We start from the raw sequence: 20,931 nt of genomic DNA, 5'->3' as shown, positions 1-20,931 counted from the left end.
CCCCCCCCCCCAAATTGTAGAGGCTCCTAAGCATTGGGTAGGATGGAGACATGGAAGCCCAGAGGCTGACTCGGCGTGTTTGGAGCCTCAGGTCCCCACTCTGCAGGGGAGGGGCCTCTCTGGACCCTGGACCTTGGTGTGGGCTGCCCCTGGGCGAGGGTCCCATCAGGGGATCATTTGTGAGAACTCTTTTTGGACTCAAATTGGCCTGGGACAAGCTAATGAGGGTCCCCCTCATCCTCTTTCTGCAGGTCCAAGAAACCCGGGCTCAGAGGCCCACCTGAGGGGAGTAGGGGTGGCGGGCTCTCCTGCTGCAGACGGTCTGCCAATGGCTAATGTGCCCGCTCTGTGTTGTTACAGATCCCTCGTCCACCTACATCAGGCAGCTGGAGACCAAGGTGAAGCTGCTGGAGGGGGACAAGCTCCTCGCACAGGTAGGCTGACTGTGGGCCCTGCCACCACCCACCTCTCCAGTGCCCACCCCCGGCCCCAGCTTGCCCCTCACCACCCACCTGCCCCCAGTCCTGCCCAGAGCTGCCTCCCAGGAACTGGGTTGAGGACCTAGTCATTGCTCTATGGCCTCTGGGGAGTCCCTCTTCACAGCCTTTCCCTGTCTGTCCCCTCAGTGGTCTGCGAGCAGGCACGCCCTCGCTCAGACCCATACGGAAGCTTGCCTGCACCTGCCGCGCCAATTTCTCCCCGGGCTGGGGCTCACCCTCCTCCCTCCTGGGCCTGGCCTCATCCCTGGCATCCCAGCTTAGGGACGGCGGTTAGAAGTGGGTGATGAGGGGTGCAGGGGGAGGTGGTGCGGGGTGAGAGGCGGGGAGACGGGCATCTGTGCCCTTGCTGAGTGCGGCTGGAACATGAGTGGGGGGCATGCTTGGACGGCCAGGACGAGGCGGGGGTCTTCCCTTCTGTGGGTGGGGGTGGTGGTGGGAGGTGTAGTCAGCCTGGTTGGGATGCCCAGGGGCCATCTGGCTTGGCCAACCCGCTGGCCTCTCTCTCCCTTGTACTCATTCCTGGCTTAATCTCAACATCCCCCTCCCCTGCCATGCCCATTGGCCCACAAGTAGCTGGCTGGGATGCCCAGAGCATTTCTCTGGGAACCAACCCCAAGGAGGGCTCAGCTGCCTGGCCCCATTGCTAGGCAACCAGTGGGCTTGGTGCCACTGCCCTGCGCAGGCACCCTCTCTGCCCGCTGGGCGGCTGCTGGGATGCTCATGGCCCCAAGTGCAGCCCCACAATTGCCATCCCACGCCTCGCTCCTGCAGGGGTTGCATGGACAGTTCCCTGAGCCTAGCAGGACACTGCAGAGGGTATGGTTCACATTTGGATTGTCCCTCCCTCCTCCACACACCACAACCACACCCCACATCACACACATAGCCAGGCTCTGAATTGCAAGGCCTGGTTTTAGACTTCATGTACTCGTGTCAGGTGCTGTAGGCAGAAGGGCTTGGCTGCAAAATGTGCCGGCTCCTTGGGGCTGGCGAGGGTGGGGAGGGGTTGGGGTCTCACTTGGCTGTGGGCTAGGGCTCCTTAGACCCAGACACTCCGAGTAAGTCAGATCTGGGCTGGTCCTGGTTGCTAAGGAGGGGGTGTGGTGTGGGCTGCGGGAGCTGCAGGCAGAAGTGATTGGGGGGGTGGGGGCAGCATTAGAACTTGGGGGCCTTTGCTCTTGAGTTGGTTCCCGTCCAGTGAGTAGGGGAGGAAGTCCCTGACTTCAGCCACTGTACAGCAGGATGAAGGCCAGGACTGCGTTCCAGTGGCGGAAGCATCGGGTTAGGGGGTCTGAGGGGGGCCAGCGGCCATGTGAGGCAACCCTAGTCTGGCTGTTCTTTGTGTCAGTGTTTCTGGGGAGAAGCAGGTTGAGAGCTCAGGCCCCTAGTTCGGGATGCTGTTGGCAATGTTGTTCTGCAGTCCAGCAGGGCACTGCCTGTGGTCCTGTTTCCAAGGTCAAGGACAAAAGTGTCCCTTGACCCTGTGACTCTTGCTTTTCTAGGCCACACTGTCCCATTGGGAAAATACACCGAGTTCCACATGGTGGACTTGGCCTTGGACTCGTGTGAAACGTGCACGTGCTCAGGCCGCAGAATGGCAGCCCTTCCTCCTCCTTCCCCCCTGGTCTCACAGGGAACCCCCCCTTAGCTGTGTCCCCTTGCCCGCCACCCACATAGGTAGAGGTGGAGGTTGGCAGGGACCCTATGTCTGGATCATCAGGGGTTCAGCTGCCACCTGGGCAGAGGGTGGGTCTGCCTGGTCCCCACTTCCGCAAGCCTGCTCTGACCTGTTCCCAGGGATCAGACTGAGGGCCTTGTCCTGGAGGCACTAGCAGTAGGGATCTGTCCCCAATCTATGCCCACTTTGGGTCATGCATGCTCTCTGGGCACAGACAGAATTTTGCCTGGACCCAGGCTTCCCGGCTGCAGGCGGTTAGAATGGGCTTTTGCATGGCTCAGTGCTAGGACAGGAGAAGTTCTGGGAGCTGAGCCCATCCAGTGTGGCAATGTCCCAACTTTCTTATTTCCTTAGGAGAACTTTTCTTTCTCCCTAAATGAAGCCTGTGAAGCTGGGCTGCTCTGGTGACAGCCGTGCGTGCTTGTGTGTGTCATGGGGCTGGGGCACCCTGGACCCATCCCTCGTCTCTTCCTCACAAGGACTCTGCTGGTGGGCGGGGGTCTTGCCCAGGGTCTCCCAGTGAGCAGGTGTCAGAGCCACACCCAGCATCCCGAGAAGGGGGCAGCTGTGTGACACTGGGCCTTGGCCCACCACACCCAGTGCATTGCATGCCCGCCTGCCCTGGTCCCCTTGCTTCAGCTGAGGGCTGCTACCTACAGACTGCAAAAGCACCCAGGGGCCGGGGTGTTGGCAGGGCATCTCCAGGGGCATGGATGGGGCTCTGCTGCCCCTGTCATCTGCTGCCGCCAGGGCTGGGCCTTGAGGGTGGGTGGGTGCTGCTAGCCCTGGAGGAGGGCATTGCTGTTCTGAACCACACAAGAGGAATGAGAAACGGTGGTGAGAGAAGGGCCTCCCTGGCCTGCTCAGGGCTTCCTGGCAGCAAGAGGCACCTTGTTTGCCTTTGGATTCCTGGGGTGGCTTGGATGGCAAGAACTTTGAGGACCCTCAAGCCACTTTCTCTCTCCCGGTCTCCATTTACTCACCTGTAAAGTGGGCGCTCACTTATTCACTCAGCGTGTAATTGATCACCTGCTGTGTACGTGGTCTGGGGGTACATGGGTGACCAGGCAGCCCTCAGGGGGCTGCCTCATGCTTGTCCTGGCCAGCAGGCTCCCGGGTAGGGCACTGCTGGAGGACAGCAGAGGTGGGGAGAACTCCGTGGGCAAGGCTCGGCTCACGAAGAGAGCTCGGGTCCCCAGTTGCCCCAGGTGGCCCAGCACTTGCTCTGTCTGCCCGCCCCGTGGGCTGCCCTCTCTTGCTGATGGAACACTGGGGTTTTCCCTGGTGGGGACTGGCCCTGACTCCTGCTGGCCTGTCAGCCACTCAAGGACTGGGCTGCAGGGTGTCAGTGGTCACAGCTGCATCTCCCGTGCCCAGCTGGACCTGGTGGGTGCATGTTGAGGAGCCCTGACTGCGCCCCACCTGGTCTCCTAGGCCAAGAAGGAGGCTGGTTCTTGCCCAGAATAAGGAAGGTCTGCCTAACCAAAGGAAAGCTCTTTCTAGGGTAGCGACTGTGTCATCTTGGGAGGTGATCAAGTGTGGACGGACGGAGAGGGGATGGACGATCATGTTGGGGAATACTGAAGGAGACTGCTGCCGGGGTGGGATTCTGGCCTCGGCCTCGTAGGCTGTGGCTTGTGAGACTTCATGATTCTGGCACCTACGTCTTGTCAGTGTAATCAAATTACACAGACACCGCTAGCTCTGTACAAAGTGGAAAATCTGCCTTTTGGCAAAAAGCAGGAGAAAGCAATTATTATTCTTTTAACTGTCTTCAGGTGACGTGGTTTTGGTGGCAGGGTAGAGGGCCTCTGTGGCTTCCCGTCCCCCACTGCCCACCCCTCCCGCCACGGCCTCTATTTAACTCCAAAATAGCTTTAATTAAAAATGTGCCAGAGTGTTCACAAGCTAAATTACTGTATTGCAGTTCGTATTTTCTTTCTCATGTCGGCTTTAAAATTTCATCAACACAGCTGCTTCCCCTGCGACGATTCATCGTGAGCCCAGCACATGCTATGATTTTTCCTGGGGATTCTGTGCCTGGCCGGGCCGGGCTGGGGGCGGCTGCCGTTGACGCGGGGCCTCCACTCTGTCATTCCTTCCGTTCACTTCCCTGCTGGGCTCATAAATGAAGGCTCCGCGTGCGCCCAGAAGCCGGCTTCACAAAAGAGCAAGAAACACTCGGGCGCGAGCGAGCGGGCGGCCACCTAGGGGAGCAGAGGCAGTGGCCCAGGCCGGCGGCTGTGAACGGCCCAGCCAGCTCCCCTCCTCCTCGCCCCTGTGTCCACGCTCTCCATCCTGCTGGCCACACAGGAGCGCTGAAGTGACCCCGGGAGTTACACAAGCGTTGGTGGGGAAACTGAGGCCTGGGTGGAGGAGGACTTCCTGGGACAGGTGATTGTATTAGTTTGATAGGGCTGCTGGAGGTGGGGGGGGTGAATGAAACAACTGAAATGTATTGAATGTATTGTCTCATTGTTCTGGGGGGCACGGGGTCCAGGGGTCAGCATATCAATTTGCTGAAGACACAGTTCAACCTGTAGGTATGGCGGTGTTGGCATGGTGGTGTAAGAAAGCGGGTTTGGACCCTGGGGGAGTCTGGGTACAGATAATCCCCAGCATGCACCTGCTGTGTGGTTTTAGGCAAAGTATTATGTCTCGGTGCCTTGGTTTTCTCACCTGTAAGGTGGGGATAATGGGGGTGTCTGCTAGAGCACGTGCCATGCTGACCGGGCCCCAGGGGGACCAGGCAGTACCTGCCCTTCTCTCCTTTTCCTGTTCTTGGGAACCTAGGATTTTTCGAGTTCGGCCAGACTGCTCCCATTCAGCCAGGTACGGCCCCTAATGAGCTGCTCCTTTTCCCACTTTGTCTGGGTTTTGAACCATCCAGGCAGGGGGACAGCGGAACAGTCTGCCACCATCTAAGCCCGTTGCTGACGCCTTAGTCCTGTTTCCCGTGTCCCCAGGGAGGGTTGTTCCACTTGGATGGTTCCCTTGCCCAAGCCCTCGGGAGCTGCTGGCCTCCTGGTGTTTCTGTGATGGCAGCTCTGCTCGCGGCATCTTCTGTGACATGCTGCTTTGTTGACAGGCTCTGAGCATGCTTGCTTCGCTTGTTTGGTGTCTGGGGTTGGCTGTCAGGTCCCTGCCCCCTCTGTCACAGGTGACAGGGTCTCCGGAGGTCTAAACTGCTTTGTTAGCAGAACCTTAGAACCAGTCCAGCCTCTTCCTGAGTCACAGAGGGAACCTCCTCTGTCCATCATCCGGGCAGATAGTCAGCAATGTGGGCAGGAAGAGACACTAGGAATTCCACCTCTGTCCCCTATTTCCAAGGCTTAACCAGTGTCCACTGTGAGCTACACGCTGGGCAGGTCAGCATGGTGAGGGGCAACCTCAGAACTCTAAAACCAGAGGGCTTGGTTCACATCCCCAGAGTGCCGCTTAACCAGCTGGGTGGTGTTGGGCCAATGGCTTAATCTCTCTGTGCCTCAGTTTTCCCATCTATAAAATGGGGACACTAATGGTGCCTGTCCCAGGATTAAAGGTTAAATCACAGAAAGCACCGAGGACCAGGCTGGCTGGCAGTAAGGATCATGAGTCAGCCATTGTGACCTCACCTGTGGGCCATCCAGCAGCTCAGTGTCCTTCTGGACTCCAATTTACATGTGAGCAGAGACCTCGGAGGTTGGTGAGTTGCTCAGATCCAACAGCCACAGAGGAATTTGGATTTTGCAATATCTGCGCCCTCCAAAGTCCTCCACATCCCTCTGCGGAGGTCACTTGGCCTGTCCCTCCCTCACCTCGTCGGAACAAGCAATGGTCTTGCCGAGGGGACCCAAGAGGGCTCAGCGGTCATCGTGGTGGATGAGACCTGGTCTGTGTGTTGCCCGTCACCCACAGGCTGCGTGTCCTGGGCAATACACACACCTGAGTTTGAAAAACGGGATTTAGGACCCAAAATTGCATGTGGAGGAGGGGAGCAGTGCTGCTGCGGATGAGAAGTACTAGTTCTACGTTAACCACATGTACAGTCTACACGGCCTAATCTGAGCACTAATTCCGTGGAGTCCTCTGGGCCCCTGGTCATGCTGCAGCCCTTTGTTTAATAGGCTGCAAATGAGTTCTCTTAAAATTAAAGGGAGAAGAAAAGGTCAATCTGGTTGTAGGACCTCTGTGTTCTTGGGAGGGACCTCGCAGGCCACCTTCGCCCCAAGGACAGAGCAGAAGCCAGACGCCTGGCTGGCTGGGATCTTGGAGTGCCTCTCAGAAGGACAGCTGTTCTGTTGTGGGCCACAGGGCGGGCCCCAGTGTCCAGTGCCTGGAGTGTCAGTCTTTGTTGAATATGGAGTTTCTAAAGGCATGGGGCTCCTGTGAGGTGCCTTGGGGACCCCCACCTTGGCCCTTGGATTCCACCCCTCCCCACTCCAACCCAGCCAAGGTCCTGGTGGCTTTGGTCTAATGGGTGTCCCGGGGCGGGAGGGCAGAGATGAGGTCGTGGTTGGCGCTGGCTGGGTGACACTGCTCTCTTGCCTTCCAGCTGCCCCGCCCCTACGGCCGCACGAGAAGCTGGCTTCAGGTAGAGCCGCCTGGCGGGACTCGTTTGCAGTGATGTGTGGGGTGGGGGCTGCTGGGGGTGCTGTGTGCTGCCCTGCCTGCTCTGGGTACTCCCGCAGTGCCCTCCTGTCCCTTCCTCCTGGGAGCTGACCACCACCCAGGGTGCCCTGGCCCTGCCTGTAGGACCTCTCCCAGCTGGTGGCAATTCCTAGGTTTTCAGAATAATGGCCAAAGAGTTATGAGAAAGCAGCCTCTCATGGTGCTCCGCCTGGGCCCCTTCTCTCACTGGATCCGCCCAGCTTCCGAGGACGGTGGACTGGTCGTGATTCCCACTTTGCAGGAGAACCCACAGACGAGGGGCTTGCCAAAGCCGCGGGAGTTGGCGCTGGCTCCTGGCTGGCCCAGGTCCTTGAGCGAGGTTCCCAGGGTCGCCTGAGGGTGGGAAGAGCCCCATGGAGCCCAGTGCTGGGCTCCCACTCCCACCGAGTGGTGCAGCCCTGCCGCCCCTCAGAGGGAGGTGTTACGTCCTGAGTAAGTAATGGTTCTGGAAAGCAGGCCTGGTGTCATTTGAGATCGGAGATGCCAACACCTTCCTGTGTCATGAGGGCTGGCAGGCTGAGGGTTGTGTCCGATGTCACTCTGGACCGTCTCCTCTGAGGGGGTCCTGCTCCTGGTCACTGCAGACACGTTGGCTCGGGGGTCCTGGGTCTGGGGGTCCAAGCAGTCACCTGTAGGCAGTCTTCCCAGTGAGGACTGCAGGCCCCCCTGTGTCAGTGCTCACCCTGAGTCCGCATAGCTGCTGGCCTCACTGCACCTGCTGGTGCTGCCTCCCTGCCGGGGTGCACACAGTAGGTGTCTCTTGAACACATCCTGTGATGGCATACGGTCCACTCGAAGGGCTGAGAGCCCTTTGGGAGCAGGAAGCCAGGGTGAGAGTAGCTGCCTCTGAGCCAGCCTAAAAAGGGTCCCCCCGCCCCCATGCCAGCAAGGAGCCCCAAGTAGAGGGGCATGGAGGTGGGTGGGCCGCCTCCTTTTCTCTGAGTTTCTCCCTTGGCCCATTTCTGTTCAGCACCTCCTCTGACAGTGCCCCCCTGATGTACCTGGGAGTGGCCCCCAGGGAGCCCCACAGCTTTGCAGGTGGGAGCCCCCCTGGCTTTGCAGGCAGGAGCCCCTGGGAAGGCGATGGCTGGGGTGCTCCTGCTGCTGGGACCCTGGTCGCAGCACCACCGAAGCCCAGAAATGCTGTGGTCACCTGAGTTCACACAGCCTGGCCGTAGCCAGCTCTGAGCTGGGGAGCTGGCAGTGATGGTCCTGGATGGAGGCCTGGGGCGCCCTTAATGAGAGAATGGGGGCCCCTGCAGCCTCCCAGGTCTTCCTCTCGGTCCAGAACTCTGGTGCTGCCCTTGGAGGCGGGTACTGGATGGGGTGGACAAGGCCCTGCAGTATTTGCACACCGGATCTTTCCCTTCCCTTTTAAGGATCTGAGCACTCCTGCTCCTGCTCCGTGTGTCAGATCCGCCGCCCCGTGTCCTGAGGGACCCACGCCAGGGAGGCTGGGGCAGGGCAGAGGAGGTGGTGCACCCCTCCTCCTGCCCTGTCTTTGGCCACACGCGCCCCCAGGTGTGGGCCCTGCTCCCTTGAAGGCCACTTCAGCTCCGCTTGCCCTGAGCAGTGGAAACCTAGGGATTTCATTCTTCCAGGGCACCAATGGGCAAACACCAGGATTTTTAATTTGGATTTAAGTGCAATTATGATTCCTCATTTCGATGCATCATTAGCTGTGTTGCCCGTAATGAGAGCTGTGTGTTCCCGCCAGCTTTGTGGCCTGCTGATAAAGCTCTGTGGGCTCACAAGTAATGCTTATAGACATCACTGAAGGCAGGGGTGGGAGTTGCATGCTGCTAATTAAAATCTCCCCCATCCGCCCTGCTCACACACCTCCTCCCCAAGAAATTGTCAGAGTTGGGGGAGTAGGGAGGAGACACACAAACCAGTGTTTTAAGTAACAACACACGGGCCGCTTCTGAACCCAGTTGGTCCAGGGCTGGAGAAGCTGTGGAGGAGGTGAGGCTCGGCCCAGAGCCTATACTGTGTGCGGGTAAGGACAGGGCGCCACCCGCTGTCCTGGCCCCAGGGGTTGGTGGGTGTGTGTGTGTATGTTGGGCCTTATGCCTGGTCTCTTGGTGTTCTCTCTCCGGCCTGGCAAGGCAGCTGCAAGTGTGCCAGGGCCCAGGTGGGTGGCCTGTGGCCCCAGGTGTGGACGTTCAGTTCGAAACCCACACCCAGGTGTGCTGGGTTTAGAACGTGCTCTCCACTGGAGACGATTTTGTAACTGTCTCTGAGCCCTGGCCAAGAAAACAGTTCGGTTTAGGACTTTAGCCTTTAAGTGGAGCTGGGAGTGACTGCCCCACCCGGGGAGGCAGGGGCGCCCTGAAGAGGAAGTCCCCGTGGCAGGGTGGGCGAGTGCTGGGTAGGGGGTGCAGAGCCACTTTCTCTTTGGGTGCCTGGTGGTCAAGGCTCCACTTGATCAGACAGACCCCTGGCTGGGCCTGGGAGAATTAACATGTCTTGGGCCCTAAAGCCTCTTGTTAACCAAAGCAGGACATGATGGGGCATGGCAGCCCCAGTTTACGGTAGAGTGCGGTGCTCAAGGTCCCTGTGAGACCCTGCCACACCTTGGGGCCACCATGGGAGGGTGGGGCCCAGCTTCTCTCCCCTGGCCTTGGGTCACACTCCGGTCCTCTCTAGACCACGGGAGCAGCTCTCAGCTGGACGGCTGTTCTCTGCTCTGGCCGGCCGGCACCTGGGATGGGGGTGGGTTAATCAGAAGAGTGACTGCCTTTCTGAAAATGGGGTGCCTTCCTTTATGAGACTTCACTCCCTGACCTACAGACACAGGGGCCAAGCCCTTGAGACCGTGAGACCTGGGAGGCTGACCCAGGGTCTGATGGGGGTGGCGGGACCCAAGGAGCTGACGAGGCTGGAGGCCTCGTGAGAAATGGGGGCCTGGGTTGAGGGCTGGCAGGAGGGAAGCGGAGTGTGTGCAGGTCCCTGTGGGCAGAGCGCCAGGGGCTGATGAGCCGGAGGAGGGACCCGCGGTGTGGATGCTGCCCCATCTCGCTCTCCCCAGCCCTGGCTTCATCCCCTTAAGGTTCATCTGGGCAACTCAACAGCCTGCTGGTTGATGAGACATTCCGCTGCATTTTATCTACCTGGTGGTGTTCCCGCAGTTCCTTTGAAGTAGAAGAGGGTGTTTGGGTCAGAAACACCACCTCAGGGTCTTAGTGACACAGGGGCCCGAAGGCAGAGGCATCTGCTCATCTGGACCGGGGACCTGTGTTGGACTGAGCACGGCCCCTGGGTCCTCCCCTCTCCGGGTCCATCTTCTTGGGAGGAAGGGTTTGCCTTGCCCCAAGGGGAACCACCACCTAAAGCCACGTATGTGCTTGTTCGTTCATTCACACCCCCCCCCCCCCAAGCTCACCCTGGGCAGTAGTCAGGAGCCCTGCTCTCACTGGTTCCTGTACCTACAGAAGGCCGAGGCCCAGGGCTCACACTTGGGAGCTCTGGTCCGATGGTGGAGGCTGTGGGCAGTGTGAGCAGAGCATTGTGCGGGCTCGCCCTGCGGACACCCCCAGCACCGTGGAGGCCGGAGGACTTCCCCATGGACTCGGTCCCCCGAGTGCAGGATGCTGCAGCAGAGGACTGAGCGTAGGGGGTGGAGAGCCATGCACTCATGCACTTGATTATTCAGCCATTCGGCAAACGATTATGAAGCACACAGCAGGGAGCAAAGTAAAGCCCCGGCCTCCGGCTCCTACACCTGCGTGGGGAGGCAGATGTAAAGGGCTCCTGATAACAGCAGTGAGGAATAGATGAAGCGGGGTGGGGGAGGGAGGGCCTGGGGAGGGGCCTCCAGGCAGGTGCGTGGAGCAGATCAGATAACCTGCCTTTCCTGAGGGAGGGAGCCCCGTGGAAGACCCAGCAGGAATGGCTCATCTTGCGGAGGGGACAGCAGTCGAGGTCCTGACGGGGAACAGTCCTGGGACCCTCAGCGCCGCCCCCCCACCTCTAAGCTCGCTCCCCGTCTCTCCCACAGCAGGCAGGCTCTGGAGAATTCCGGACGCTGCGGAAAGGCTTCTCCCCATATCACTCGGAGTCCCAGCTCTCCAGCCTGCCGCCCTCCTACCAGGATTCCCTGCAGAATGTAAGTGCCCCTCCCCCAAGGGTCCCCGCTCTTCCCCTGGGGACCCAGCGCCTCCAGAAGTGGGGTGATGCTGAGACCCGCTAGTGACCTGCCGGCCGCGTGGACAGCTCTTGGCTGAGCCGGGGTTGGGATTCTCCGCTTCTGCCCAACCTCCTTCCAGGTCAAGGCGTGGGCTCACAGCCAGAGCGGCCTTCCTCATCCCCTGCCTGCCCAGGACAGGGCCTGAGCCCTGTTCCTTGGCCCTCAACCCTGAAGCTTTGTAAGGCCCAGTGTGGGGCTGGAGGTAGAGGCCCACGCCGGAGGGACATTCCTGGCCCAGCCGCAGTCTCTGTGCAGCTCGTGAGCCTGGGACACAGCAGGGAGAAAATATCCGGCTGGCGCTGGAGCTCGGGGTGGGGCTGCAGTTTATATACATGGGGGTCGCTACCCCAGGCTTTGTAACGGAGGTAGGGCAGGAGCCCAAGTTTATGATCATGTGCTTCATTATCAACGGGGGACCTCCGAGGTTCTCCTGGCTTCTCGCCTTGGCTCTGACCTGCCCTGAATGGGAAGGGAGGGCGGCTTGGGGCCAGCTCAGGACCGCTCCCTGTGCGTACACGCCCATCATCCCTGTGTGACTCCTTGTGTTCAGAACACAGATTGATAGAAGCAGAAAGTCCCTTAGTAGTTGCCGGGGGCTGAGCGGGGAGGTGGGTGGGAATGAAAATGTTCTACTGGATGGTTATGCAAACCTGTGAATACGCTGAAAAGCGCCTCCCAAAACTCGTGAATTCGCACGTGCTCTGGGGATGTGTTTATTAAGCATCTGCCACTCGCAGTGCAGGGCAGGGCCCTCTCCACACACACAAGCCCCCCAACAAGGCAGGGGGCCTCACTGTCCCCATGGAACAGAGGAAAACCGAGCTGGCTTGAGGTCACTCTGCAAGGCGGGCCTGGACTCTCCCCCAGGGCCCCGGCCCTGCCGTATCTCCTCCACCCTGGCTGGCAAGGGCAACCCCCGGTGCCCCCCGCCCTGGGCCTGAGCGCTCTGCTGTTGCTCTTAGAGGCTCTCGCACCTTCTCCAGGAATGTAGCTGCTGGCGCTGTGCAGGCAGCAGGGCCCGCTGACGGCAGATAATCCAAATATTTATCCGGGAGCCCCGTGGCCGAATGAGGCCCCTATAGCTTCGTGATGAAGGCTCTGAAAAGCTCAGTCTCACCCCCACAGGGCGGCTCTCTAGCCCTTCATTCCCTTTGCACTCTGTTCATACTGCTGATTTGTGGAAATCCTAGCAGCTAGCCGTGCTGTGCACCGAAGCCTTCTCAGTGAGCTGCAAACTGTAAAGGGCTGTGCATACTTGGCTGGCTCCTGTGATGTGCCAGGCCTGCAGGGTATGAGCAGAGGGCACTCACTCCCCCAGGCTGAGTGAGCCTCTGAGGCCTTGACAGGGCTGCTCAGTGCCATCTGAGGCCAGGAGGCTTCCGGAAGGCTTCCTGGAGGAGGCCTGAAGAGGGGCTCCGTGTGCCCCCTTGAGACTGCCCTGCACGCCACGGCTTGTCACCCCACTTCGGAGGGAAGGAAGCTGAGGCCCAGGGGGTGGACGGGGTGGTTGGCCAGGGTCACGTGGTGAGTGTGTGCCAGCACTGGGCCAGCCTGCGCCTGGAGACCAGGGGCCGGCATGAAGCTCCACCAGGGCTCTGGGGCAGGTCCTGGGGTCGGGGAGAGGGTTAGGATGTCTTGCGAGAAGGCTGCTGAGGTGGCAGGAGAGAGACAGCTGAGGTGGAGGCTCAGGGGCCAGGCCTCTTGGGGTGTTTATAGAGCCCTGGAGAGCCTGTCTGGCACATGGCCATAGGGAGAGTGAGGCTTGTGTGGGGAGACCCTCTGCCCTGAGTCTGGGGGGCACAACCTCTTCCACACCTGGGCATGTCTTCTGTAAGGCGACCTGCAGGTTTACACGTCAGAGTCCTGAGGTGAACAGGTGACCCTGTGGGTGGTGACAACCCCCCTCTGCCTGGCTGGCTGTCCCCCCCAATCCCTACCCTCTTCCCCCACTGTCTGCCTGTCGGTGGACCCGGGTGGGGGGTGGTGGAGGGGGCTTTGTGCTCATCAGCCTTCTGAGGGGAGCAGGCTTTTGACAAGTCCCTCCAGGAAACTGGTTTCCCTACTGTTTTTTAGTCCATTGACTATTTTTATGTGTCCATTTCAGTGGTTTTTAGTGCCTTCACAGATTTGTGCAATCATCACAGGAAAACATTTTCATCACCCCAGAAAGAACCCCAGACACATTAGCAACCCCTCCCCGTCCCACCTCCTCCCAGCTCCTGGCAACCACGCATCTACTTTCTGCCTCTGCTTTTGCCTTTTCTGGATGTTTCACATAAACAGGATCATGTGATAAATATGTCATTCTGGGTGACTGGCTTCTTTCACGTAGCGCCATGTTTCAGAGGTTCATCCACGTGGTAGCCAGTGTGAGAACTTCGTTCCCTTTTATCGTCAGGTAACATTCCATTGTGTGGGTGCCCCCGTTTTGTTTATCTGCCCATCAGTTGCTCTGTGTTGGTTTGTTTCATTTTTTTGCCTGTGGTGACTAGTGCTGCTCTGAACACCCCTGGGCAGGTTCTTGTGTGGATGCCTGTGTTCGCTTCTCCAGGGAGTTCACTCGTCTCCCCGCTTTTGGCATCAGCTCTGGAGTCCCACAGACCTGGGCTGGAGGCGCACACCCCTTGGTTACTAGCTGTTTGGCCTTGGACAAGTCGTGCAGCCTTACTCTTCTCCTCTGTAAAATGGGCACATAGAAAGATGGGTTGTCATCAGCGCTCAGTGGGCTGCTCTGCTCCAAGCGGGCACTTAGGAGGCCGGAGGTGTCACTAGGCTTTCCAGTCTGCGGTCCTCCCCAGCACAGGAGGCCTTTGGGGATGAGCTGGGCTTGGGAAATGCTCTGAAGATCACAGTCCTGACCAGTGTCCAATGGTGGCTTTACTTACAGGACCCCGGGGCACATGCTCCTTAGTATCTGCTGTCAGTGCAGTGAGGTGGGCCAGGAGAGCTGGATTGCACAGCCTACCCTGGCTGCTTTTGGCTTCCCTCCTGCCTTTGCTCAGGAGTCAGCCCCCTTACAGAGCAGGCGGTTCAGGGAACCCCAGGTACAGACTGGACTGAGGCCAGAGGTGCCCAGGGTCAGCCACCTTCCAGGGCTGTATGTGTGCAGCTGTCGCCCCCTGCTGGCCTTTGTGGGGAGGGCAGCCTTCAACCTCTGGTCACACACCTGTGTGTGGCCCACCCCCCACCTGTCCCCCTCACCCCCCCTCACCCTATTTGATTTGGCCCCCATGTGATACACCCGACCTGGGCACCAGAGGCCAGGCAGCTGGGGAAAGAGTGTCCAGACTCCACACACCTTGGGAGGCAGGGACCCTTGCTGTTGTCCAGACAAGAAAACCGAGGTGCAGAGTAGGTCAGACCCAGCTGTCTCGACTCCACGGTTGTGGGGTCTGCCTTCTGCATGGAGTCAGGAGCCTGGTGAGCCTTTGAGGTCCTGGGAGCAGGTCCAGGCCATGCTAGCAGGTGGGGAGAGTGCAGAGTTTGGCTGCTGGTGGCAGAAAGTTCCAGGCCCCGATGATCCCCGCACAGTGCAGACCAGCTGGACAGGACCCCAGGGCGATGGCCTCATCAGCTGAACTCACTGAGGCGGCCAGGGCGCTGGAGGGGTCTTTGGTGCCCACTGGTGGAAAAAGAAACCAAGACTCAGACAGGGAAAGGACAGCCACAACGCCTGGGTCTCTCCTGCCCCCGCACACACCCTGGGGCCTTCTTGGCAATTGCCTTCTGGCTTCCGGCACCTGTGGGTTCTCCTCAGGCCCACTCCCACTGTCTTCTCACCTCTGGTTCCTTCTGGCCCTGGGGCTCCATCAGTCTCCTTGTGTGTGAGCTCCTTCCGTGTGGCCCTGAGCCTTTCTTGACCTTACTCTGGGGCTGGGGTCCCCCCTGCAGCCCCAGCCAGAAGCCCTGCCTCCTGCCCTATGGCCACCTGGGCCAGTGCCCCTTGTAGGGGAGAAGCTGGCCTCTGGGCCAGCAGGGAGCCAGGGGACTCGACCCCTCCTCTTTTGGCTTTGTCCCACAGCCCCCCAGGCGGATGTTGCAGCTGGGTACCCTGTTGCCAGTTAGAGTGCTTGCCGAGTGAGGTGGCCTTTCCTGGGTGGCTGGACAGGACTGGGAGGGTCAGGGCTGGGAGGCCGGGCTCAGGGCTGGAAGTCCCAGGAGTGCCCTGGGGGGGCAGGGCCTGGGGAAGGGAGAGGGGGCTTGGGAGTCCGGCCGCCTGGGTTTGGAGCCTAGGCCCTCTGCATCCTCCTAGGTGATCTGCGAGAGAGAGAGAGAGAGAGAGAGAGAGACCTTCCACATGGCTGTTTAGAGGAGCCTGCGGGCTGGGGATGGGGTCCGGGTGCTGCCCCTCTGTCTTGGCCCAGTCCTCCCACTCAGCCTCCTTTCCCCATCGCCTTGGCTCCCATATCCTCCTGTCTGGGCCCTGGCCCCACAGACTCAGGGACCTCTCCCAGCTGCCGGTCGGTCACACCTATGGCTGCCACCTGGGAGCCAGCCTGGGTGATCTAAGTTGCGATTCCTTCCCACAGGGCCCAGGTTGCCCGGTTCCTGAGCTGTCCTCGCCCCCCTCCGCTGGCTACAGCTCTGTGGGACAGAAGCCCGAGGCCGTCGTGCACGCCATGAAGGTGAGGGCTGCACCCTGCCCAGATCCTGCTCCTTCGGGGGCCCCAGGTCCCTGGTGCACGAATGGACCCTGTGACCTTGGACCCCACATTTGCCCTCTCTCTGCAGCAGAGTGGGGACTTTGGTCTCTGGGGGCACTGGGAGGCCATGGCTGACTGCAGCACCATGGGGTGGGGGCGTCTGGAGGTGCTGAGTAGTGGCAGCTACCACCCCAGCAACTGGTGAGGCCTTGGAGTAGAGGAGGGTGACCCTCTCTCCCCCAGTGTCAGAGAGGTGTGGGCAGGACTGGGACTAGGACAAACCTCAGTCCCCGGGGCCCAGCTCTTCTCCTGCCCCCTGCTCAGGGCCTCCAGGTGTGCCCCGGGGCACGTATCCCCAGCTGTGCCCCTCCTCCCTTCCTGGGTCCGTGCGCCATGGATGCTACACGCGCATGCACAGACGGACACAAGTGCACGGTGCCCCAGGAGGGAGGCCCGGTGCGCGGCTGCACAGACACCGCGCACTTGCACCCATGCGGGCGGTGACTTGGCCCCCACCCCCAACGTGTGTGGGCCGGGGCTGCCCTGAGTCCCTAGTGGGGAGCCTGGGTTGGAGTGAGTCCCCCTGTCTGAGGGCAGTCCCCACCCACCTATCCATGCTGCTCCCGGGTGACCCGTCCTCAGCTCCGCCCCACTGCTGACGTAGGGGTGCTGCTGCCCTTGTGTGGCATCCACAGGGTCACAGGGTTGAGGGGAGAGGACACAAATGGAGGAAGGACAGCCTGGCTCTCAGGCCCCTCCACGCCCCCCGACTCCAAGGCCCGCGGCCAGGGATCCTTGGTGTCTGTTTGCAGCAGCAGATGCTAAGGCTCAGGGCGGCCTGCCCCAGGCTCGCCCAGTGGCCTCTGTCCTTGACCCTGGGGCCTGTCCCCTGCAGGTCCTGGAGGTACATGAAAACCTGGACCGGCAGCTCCAGGACAGCTGTGAGGAGGACCTGAGCGAGAAGGAGAAGGCCATTGTCCGCGAGATGTGCAACGTGAGGCGCCTCCTGGGACCGGGCATGGGAGGAGGGCGGGGGTGGTCCATTGAGGCCCCATGTGGCCACGACCCGTCTGGTGCGGAAGGGGCTGGTGATCTGGAGGGCTTAGGACAGGTGCAGGGGCTTGGGAGCCCTGCCACCTCCCCTCCCCCTACTTTCCCCTCCCTCCATGTTCCCTTCCCCCTCTCCTTCCACCCCTTCCCCCTACTCCCAGAAAAAGGGGTCCTTGATCTCTGGTCCTGATTGTCCCATGTGTCCTGACCCTTGGCCCCTGTCCCATCCCCCGGCACCTGTCTGGCTACCAGAGCACAGGTGGTGCTCAGACCGGGGCTGTAGGCGGGGCCCTCTACTTCGTGGGACCCTCGAGCCTGGGACTGCCTTGGCTTTTGGAAGCCGGGTCTGCGGGAGGCCGAGCATCGTCCCTGGACCTGCCTGCCAATACATACAGTCTCCTTGGACCCTTGTGGGAGCCGGCAGGGAAGGTGGTTCACAGGGGCCAAACACCCGCCTCACTCGGGGTAGGGTGTTCCCAGTCCCCCTCCTGTGCTGCCTCCCGGGTCTGTAGGCCCCGCTGGACAGCCATGAGGCCAAGTCTGCACCCCAGGGGTGACCTGCTTGGGGTGGGAGGTGCAGTGGTGAAGGTGGTTGTGCAGAGACCTGGTCTGAGGGTCACTGGGCCTCCCTTGGCCTCCATGTCCCCTTCTGGCCCCATGGCTCTGGGGACAAGAGTGATTCTGAAGAGCAGTGAGGCAGTGCGTGCACACAGGCCCCTGTGTGGGCTCAGGACCGGCCCTCCCCTCACGGCTTGTCCTCCCCACAGGTGGTCTGGAGAAAACTGGGGGACGCCGCCAGCTCTAAGCCCTCTATCCGGCAGCACCTGTCTGGGAACCAGTTCAAAGGGCCCTTGTAGGGCCGTTCCTCTGTGGACGTGGACTGGCCCTGCCTGGGGTCTGCAGACACGGGCAGGCCCTCGCACCGAGCCACTGTCTTCTTCTTCTGTGCTGAATTGTACATAGTACGCTGCCTGCCACAGCCTGGCTGCCAAGGGTCCGATTCCATCTCCCGCCTCTCACACCAGCACACCGGGAGGACTGTTTCCTGCAGCAGAGCGGCCTGGACAGCCTTGTTCCTGCTCGGGGGCCTGGGCTCTGGGTGCCACTGGCGAGAGGCTGAGGCTGCTCTGAGATCCCAGGCCCAGGGACTGGCCCAGGCTGTGCCCAGCTTTGGTGGAGGGGCACCTCATCAAGCCCTTCACCCCTGGACGCCACCTGCACTGGACAGAGGCCACTGGCAGCTGGACTGACGCACGGGGCACCACTTCTGACCCCCTGCTGTGGCCTGGACGCCGGCTTGCTCAGCACTGGGTCCCGAGTCGCGGACAAGGCCCCTCCTCTGGCCCCTGTGCCCAGGCTCCCTGCTGCCAGCCGCTGCTTGGCTTTAGAGCTCATGCCCCCCACTCCCAGACACACACTCTCTGCTGTGGCCCTCGCCTGGTGCCAGGCTGTGCCCTATCTTTGGGGGGGGGGTCCCTCCTGCCCAGGGCCTGAGGCACCTCCATATCTGTGTGTCACATAATGAGACATGCACACCCCTCTCTGCCTGGGTGGCACTGGGCCACGGCCGGGCCTCTGCTCAGGAATGGTGTTCCCCAGAACCTAACCCCTTCCTGGATCACTGTAGACAGAGCCACGTGACTGCAGGTGAAGGACTTCCCTCCTTGGGAGGGGCCCACCCTGGCTCTGGCTTTCATTTTCCTGTGTGACCTTCAGCAAGTCACTCAGCCCCTCTGGGCCCCTGGTGGGAGAAGGAGGGCTCAGAGGTTCTTTCAGCCGTGCCCAGGGTTGGAGGCCATCAGCTTTAGTCAGCCTACTGCCTCTTCCACAGCACACGAGCCGCGGGCGCCTGCCGGCTGGAGAGGCCGCTGGTGAGTGGGCCGGGGGAGCCAAGGCCCAGGCTGCCTCCTCTGAGGGCTCGGGGATCAAACAAGACCTTCAGTGTAGAACGGTCAGGTTTAACTGTAAAGTGAGACTTGAATTTTAAAATGTGTGTGGGACAGTGCGGCCCAGAGGGGGTGAGTGACCTGTGGCTCATTGCAGATCAGATCCCAGAGCCTGGAAGGCCAGGCCAGGCCACTGTTACTAACGCTGTAGTGACCAGCCCTGGCGTCCTCTAGCTGTTGCACGTTCCTCCATCACCATCGGACTTCCTCACTCTTCAGCGGTACTTAGAGCTGCGTGCAGCTGGCCATCAGGGAGCCCAAGGCTGTCTTGGCGTCAGGCAGGCCTCGTCCAGGCTCACGTGAGGGATGGGGACCAGGTAGGGGGTGGACGAGGCCACCCTGTTCCTCTCCCCAGTGGGGACTCCGAGCAGCTCTTACCGCCTACCTGCCATCGGTGCCCTTGGATCGATGCTCTCAGGGGAAAAGCCCGAGGCCCTCACTGTGCCCAGGGAGTGGGAGGTGGGTGCTGTGCACGGCGACAGGCACAGTCCTTTTGCCCTGAGTGTTACAGGGAGCTGTGGGCTCTCCAGAAGGAGGTGGCTCTCAGGTTAGGCGGTGAGCTCCCTGTCACTAGGGGTGTGCATCAGGAGCTGGGTGAACATCCTTGGTCCTGGTTGGGGGTGATTCCTGCCCAAGTGGGCGGCGAGCTGGGTGGCAGAGGCCCTTTCTGGGTCTTTAAGTCCAAAGAACTGCAGAGCAGCCCAAGGGGTCATGAGGCCCTTTTGGGTGGGAGCCGCGTCTGGGAGCCCATGTGTCACGCTTGGGCCACTTTGGCTTGGCCACCACTGAAAATAAGCAATAAGTCAGGTCTCCTGCAAACTGACCCAGGGAAGAGCAGCCTCAAAGGGACCATTCCCGCTGGAGGGAAGTGACCCGGCCCCTGATGCTGCAGTGGTGTCCAGGGAGCGGGTGACATCTGTCAGAGTGGCCTCCCACCCACCGTGGAGACGGCACCCTCCAGGTGCAGACGCCTCCTCCCTGCCCCTGCTCGTGTCCTGGAGCCAGCCGTGCACAGGGTGTCTTTCTAAGACAGAACTGTGCCTGAGACAGTCCTCTCTCTAGCTCCCCTGCCTGCCCTGCCGCAGCACAGGGCGCAGCTGCAGTGGGAGCCAGGCAGGGAGGGTCAGGTGGGTCTCACTGCAGGGGCCAGGTCAGGGTGAGTCCCTCTGCCACGAGCAGGGAGTGTGCGGAAGGTGACCCCCCCCCCCCCCAAAATCTGGAGCCTTAGCTCTGAAAGCTCATGGTGGGGGTGGGGGTGTTGCTGAGCCTGGTGTCCTTTCATAAGGCCCCTTTCTCCTTCAAATACTGATTCTAGATGACATGACACCGGTGCTGTGGCTTCCGTTCCCACTGTGAGGGATGTCACCCAGCCTCATCCCAGGTGGCCAAGCCCATCCTGGAAGTGGAATCCGCTGAGCACATTTTTATCCAAAAGTTATTAGCTACACATCAGCGTTTAAAGAGAAAAAAGTGACCTTTCATTTTTTTTTCTTGAAAACTTGAGAGGAAACAACACATACTACTGATTTTTTTTTTTAAAGAAACAAACGAAATGCATGACTGCAGAGCGGTAGAGGTGTATATTTTTCATAAGGGGGGGGTAGTATTTGTGCTGCTTCGTGGGGATGGGCGAATCTCCTGGCTCCCGTCCCCGGGCCGGCAGCCCAGCTCCATCTTCCGGAGGATGTGACGGCCGAGCGCTGGGCCGCCCCCCGCCCCCCCCGGCTCCGGGCAGAGCCGGGGGCCCTGGACTCCTGGGCCCGTTTCTACCTTCTGTTGAACCACTTTGATTTGGGGAGAGAAAAAGAACTAGAACTTTTTGATAGTGTGGTAAAAACCTTGATTTGAACTATTTTAGTAAAGGAGTAACAGAGAAGATTGTGATAGTGTCTACTTTGTGCTAGATAAATAAAGGGCCTTTGCGAGCCTCGGTGGTGGCGCGGTGCTCATCTGTCCCTGCGGCGGGCTGGCTGGGCAGGGCCCCGGGTGGGAGGCTGAAGACCATCACAGCCACTCAGTGGCCTCCGTCTAGTCACAGGCCAGAAGTGCACTGACAGTTCCAAACCAGTATGAAACTCAACTTCTTCCTCCAAAGACAGCCTGAGCAGGTGCGGGAGGCTGGCCCACAAGGCGGGTGGGGGGTCCCGCCTGGGGGGGCCCAGGGTGGGTTTGGCCGGCAGCCAGGCCTCTCTTGGGCAGCATTCTCCCCCTGCCCACTCCTTGGCCCCCAGGGTCTTGAGGGAGACCTGCTTCTGGGCTGCAAACTGGGGGGCTG

General features: G+C 60.5%; 1 protein-coding gene across 1 annotated transcript in view; it reads left to right on the top strand.

The window, feature by feature from the left end:
* The window catches only part of CCDC85C (coiled-coil domain containing 85C), a 77,767-nt gene extending 57,896 nt beyond the window's left edge, over positions 1-19,871 (top strand). Inside the window, exons 2-6 of the mRNA XM_031452803.2 lie at positions 361-434; positions 10,829-10,936; positions 15,547-15,642; positions 16,556-16,654; positions 17,478-19,871. Coding sequence (XP_031308663.2) covers positions 361-434; positions 10,829-10,936; positions 15,547-15,642; positions 16,556-16,654; positions 17,478-17,567 — 467 coding nt within the window. The 3' untranslated portion in view covers positions 17,568-19,871. The remainder of the gene's footprint in view (positions 1-360; positions 435-10,828; positions 10,937-15,546; positions 15,643-16,555; positions 16,655-17,477) is intronic.
* The last annotated feature ends 1,060 nt before the right edge of the window (positions 19,872-20,931 follow it).

This window comes from Camelus dromedarius, chromosome 5 (assembly GCF_036321535.1).
Source record: "Camelus dromedarius isolate mCamDro1 chromosome 5, mCamDro1.pat, whole genome shotgun sequence".
Taxonomy (NCBI): Eukaryota; Metazoa; Chordata; class Mammalia; order Artiodactyla; family Camelidae; genus Camelus; species Camelus dromedarius.
Note: the sequence above shows the minus strand (reverse complement) of the source record. Positions and strands in the feature narration are given on the sequence as shown.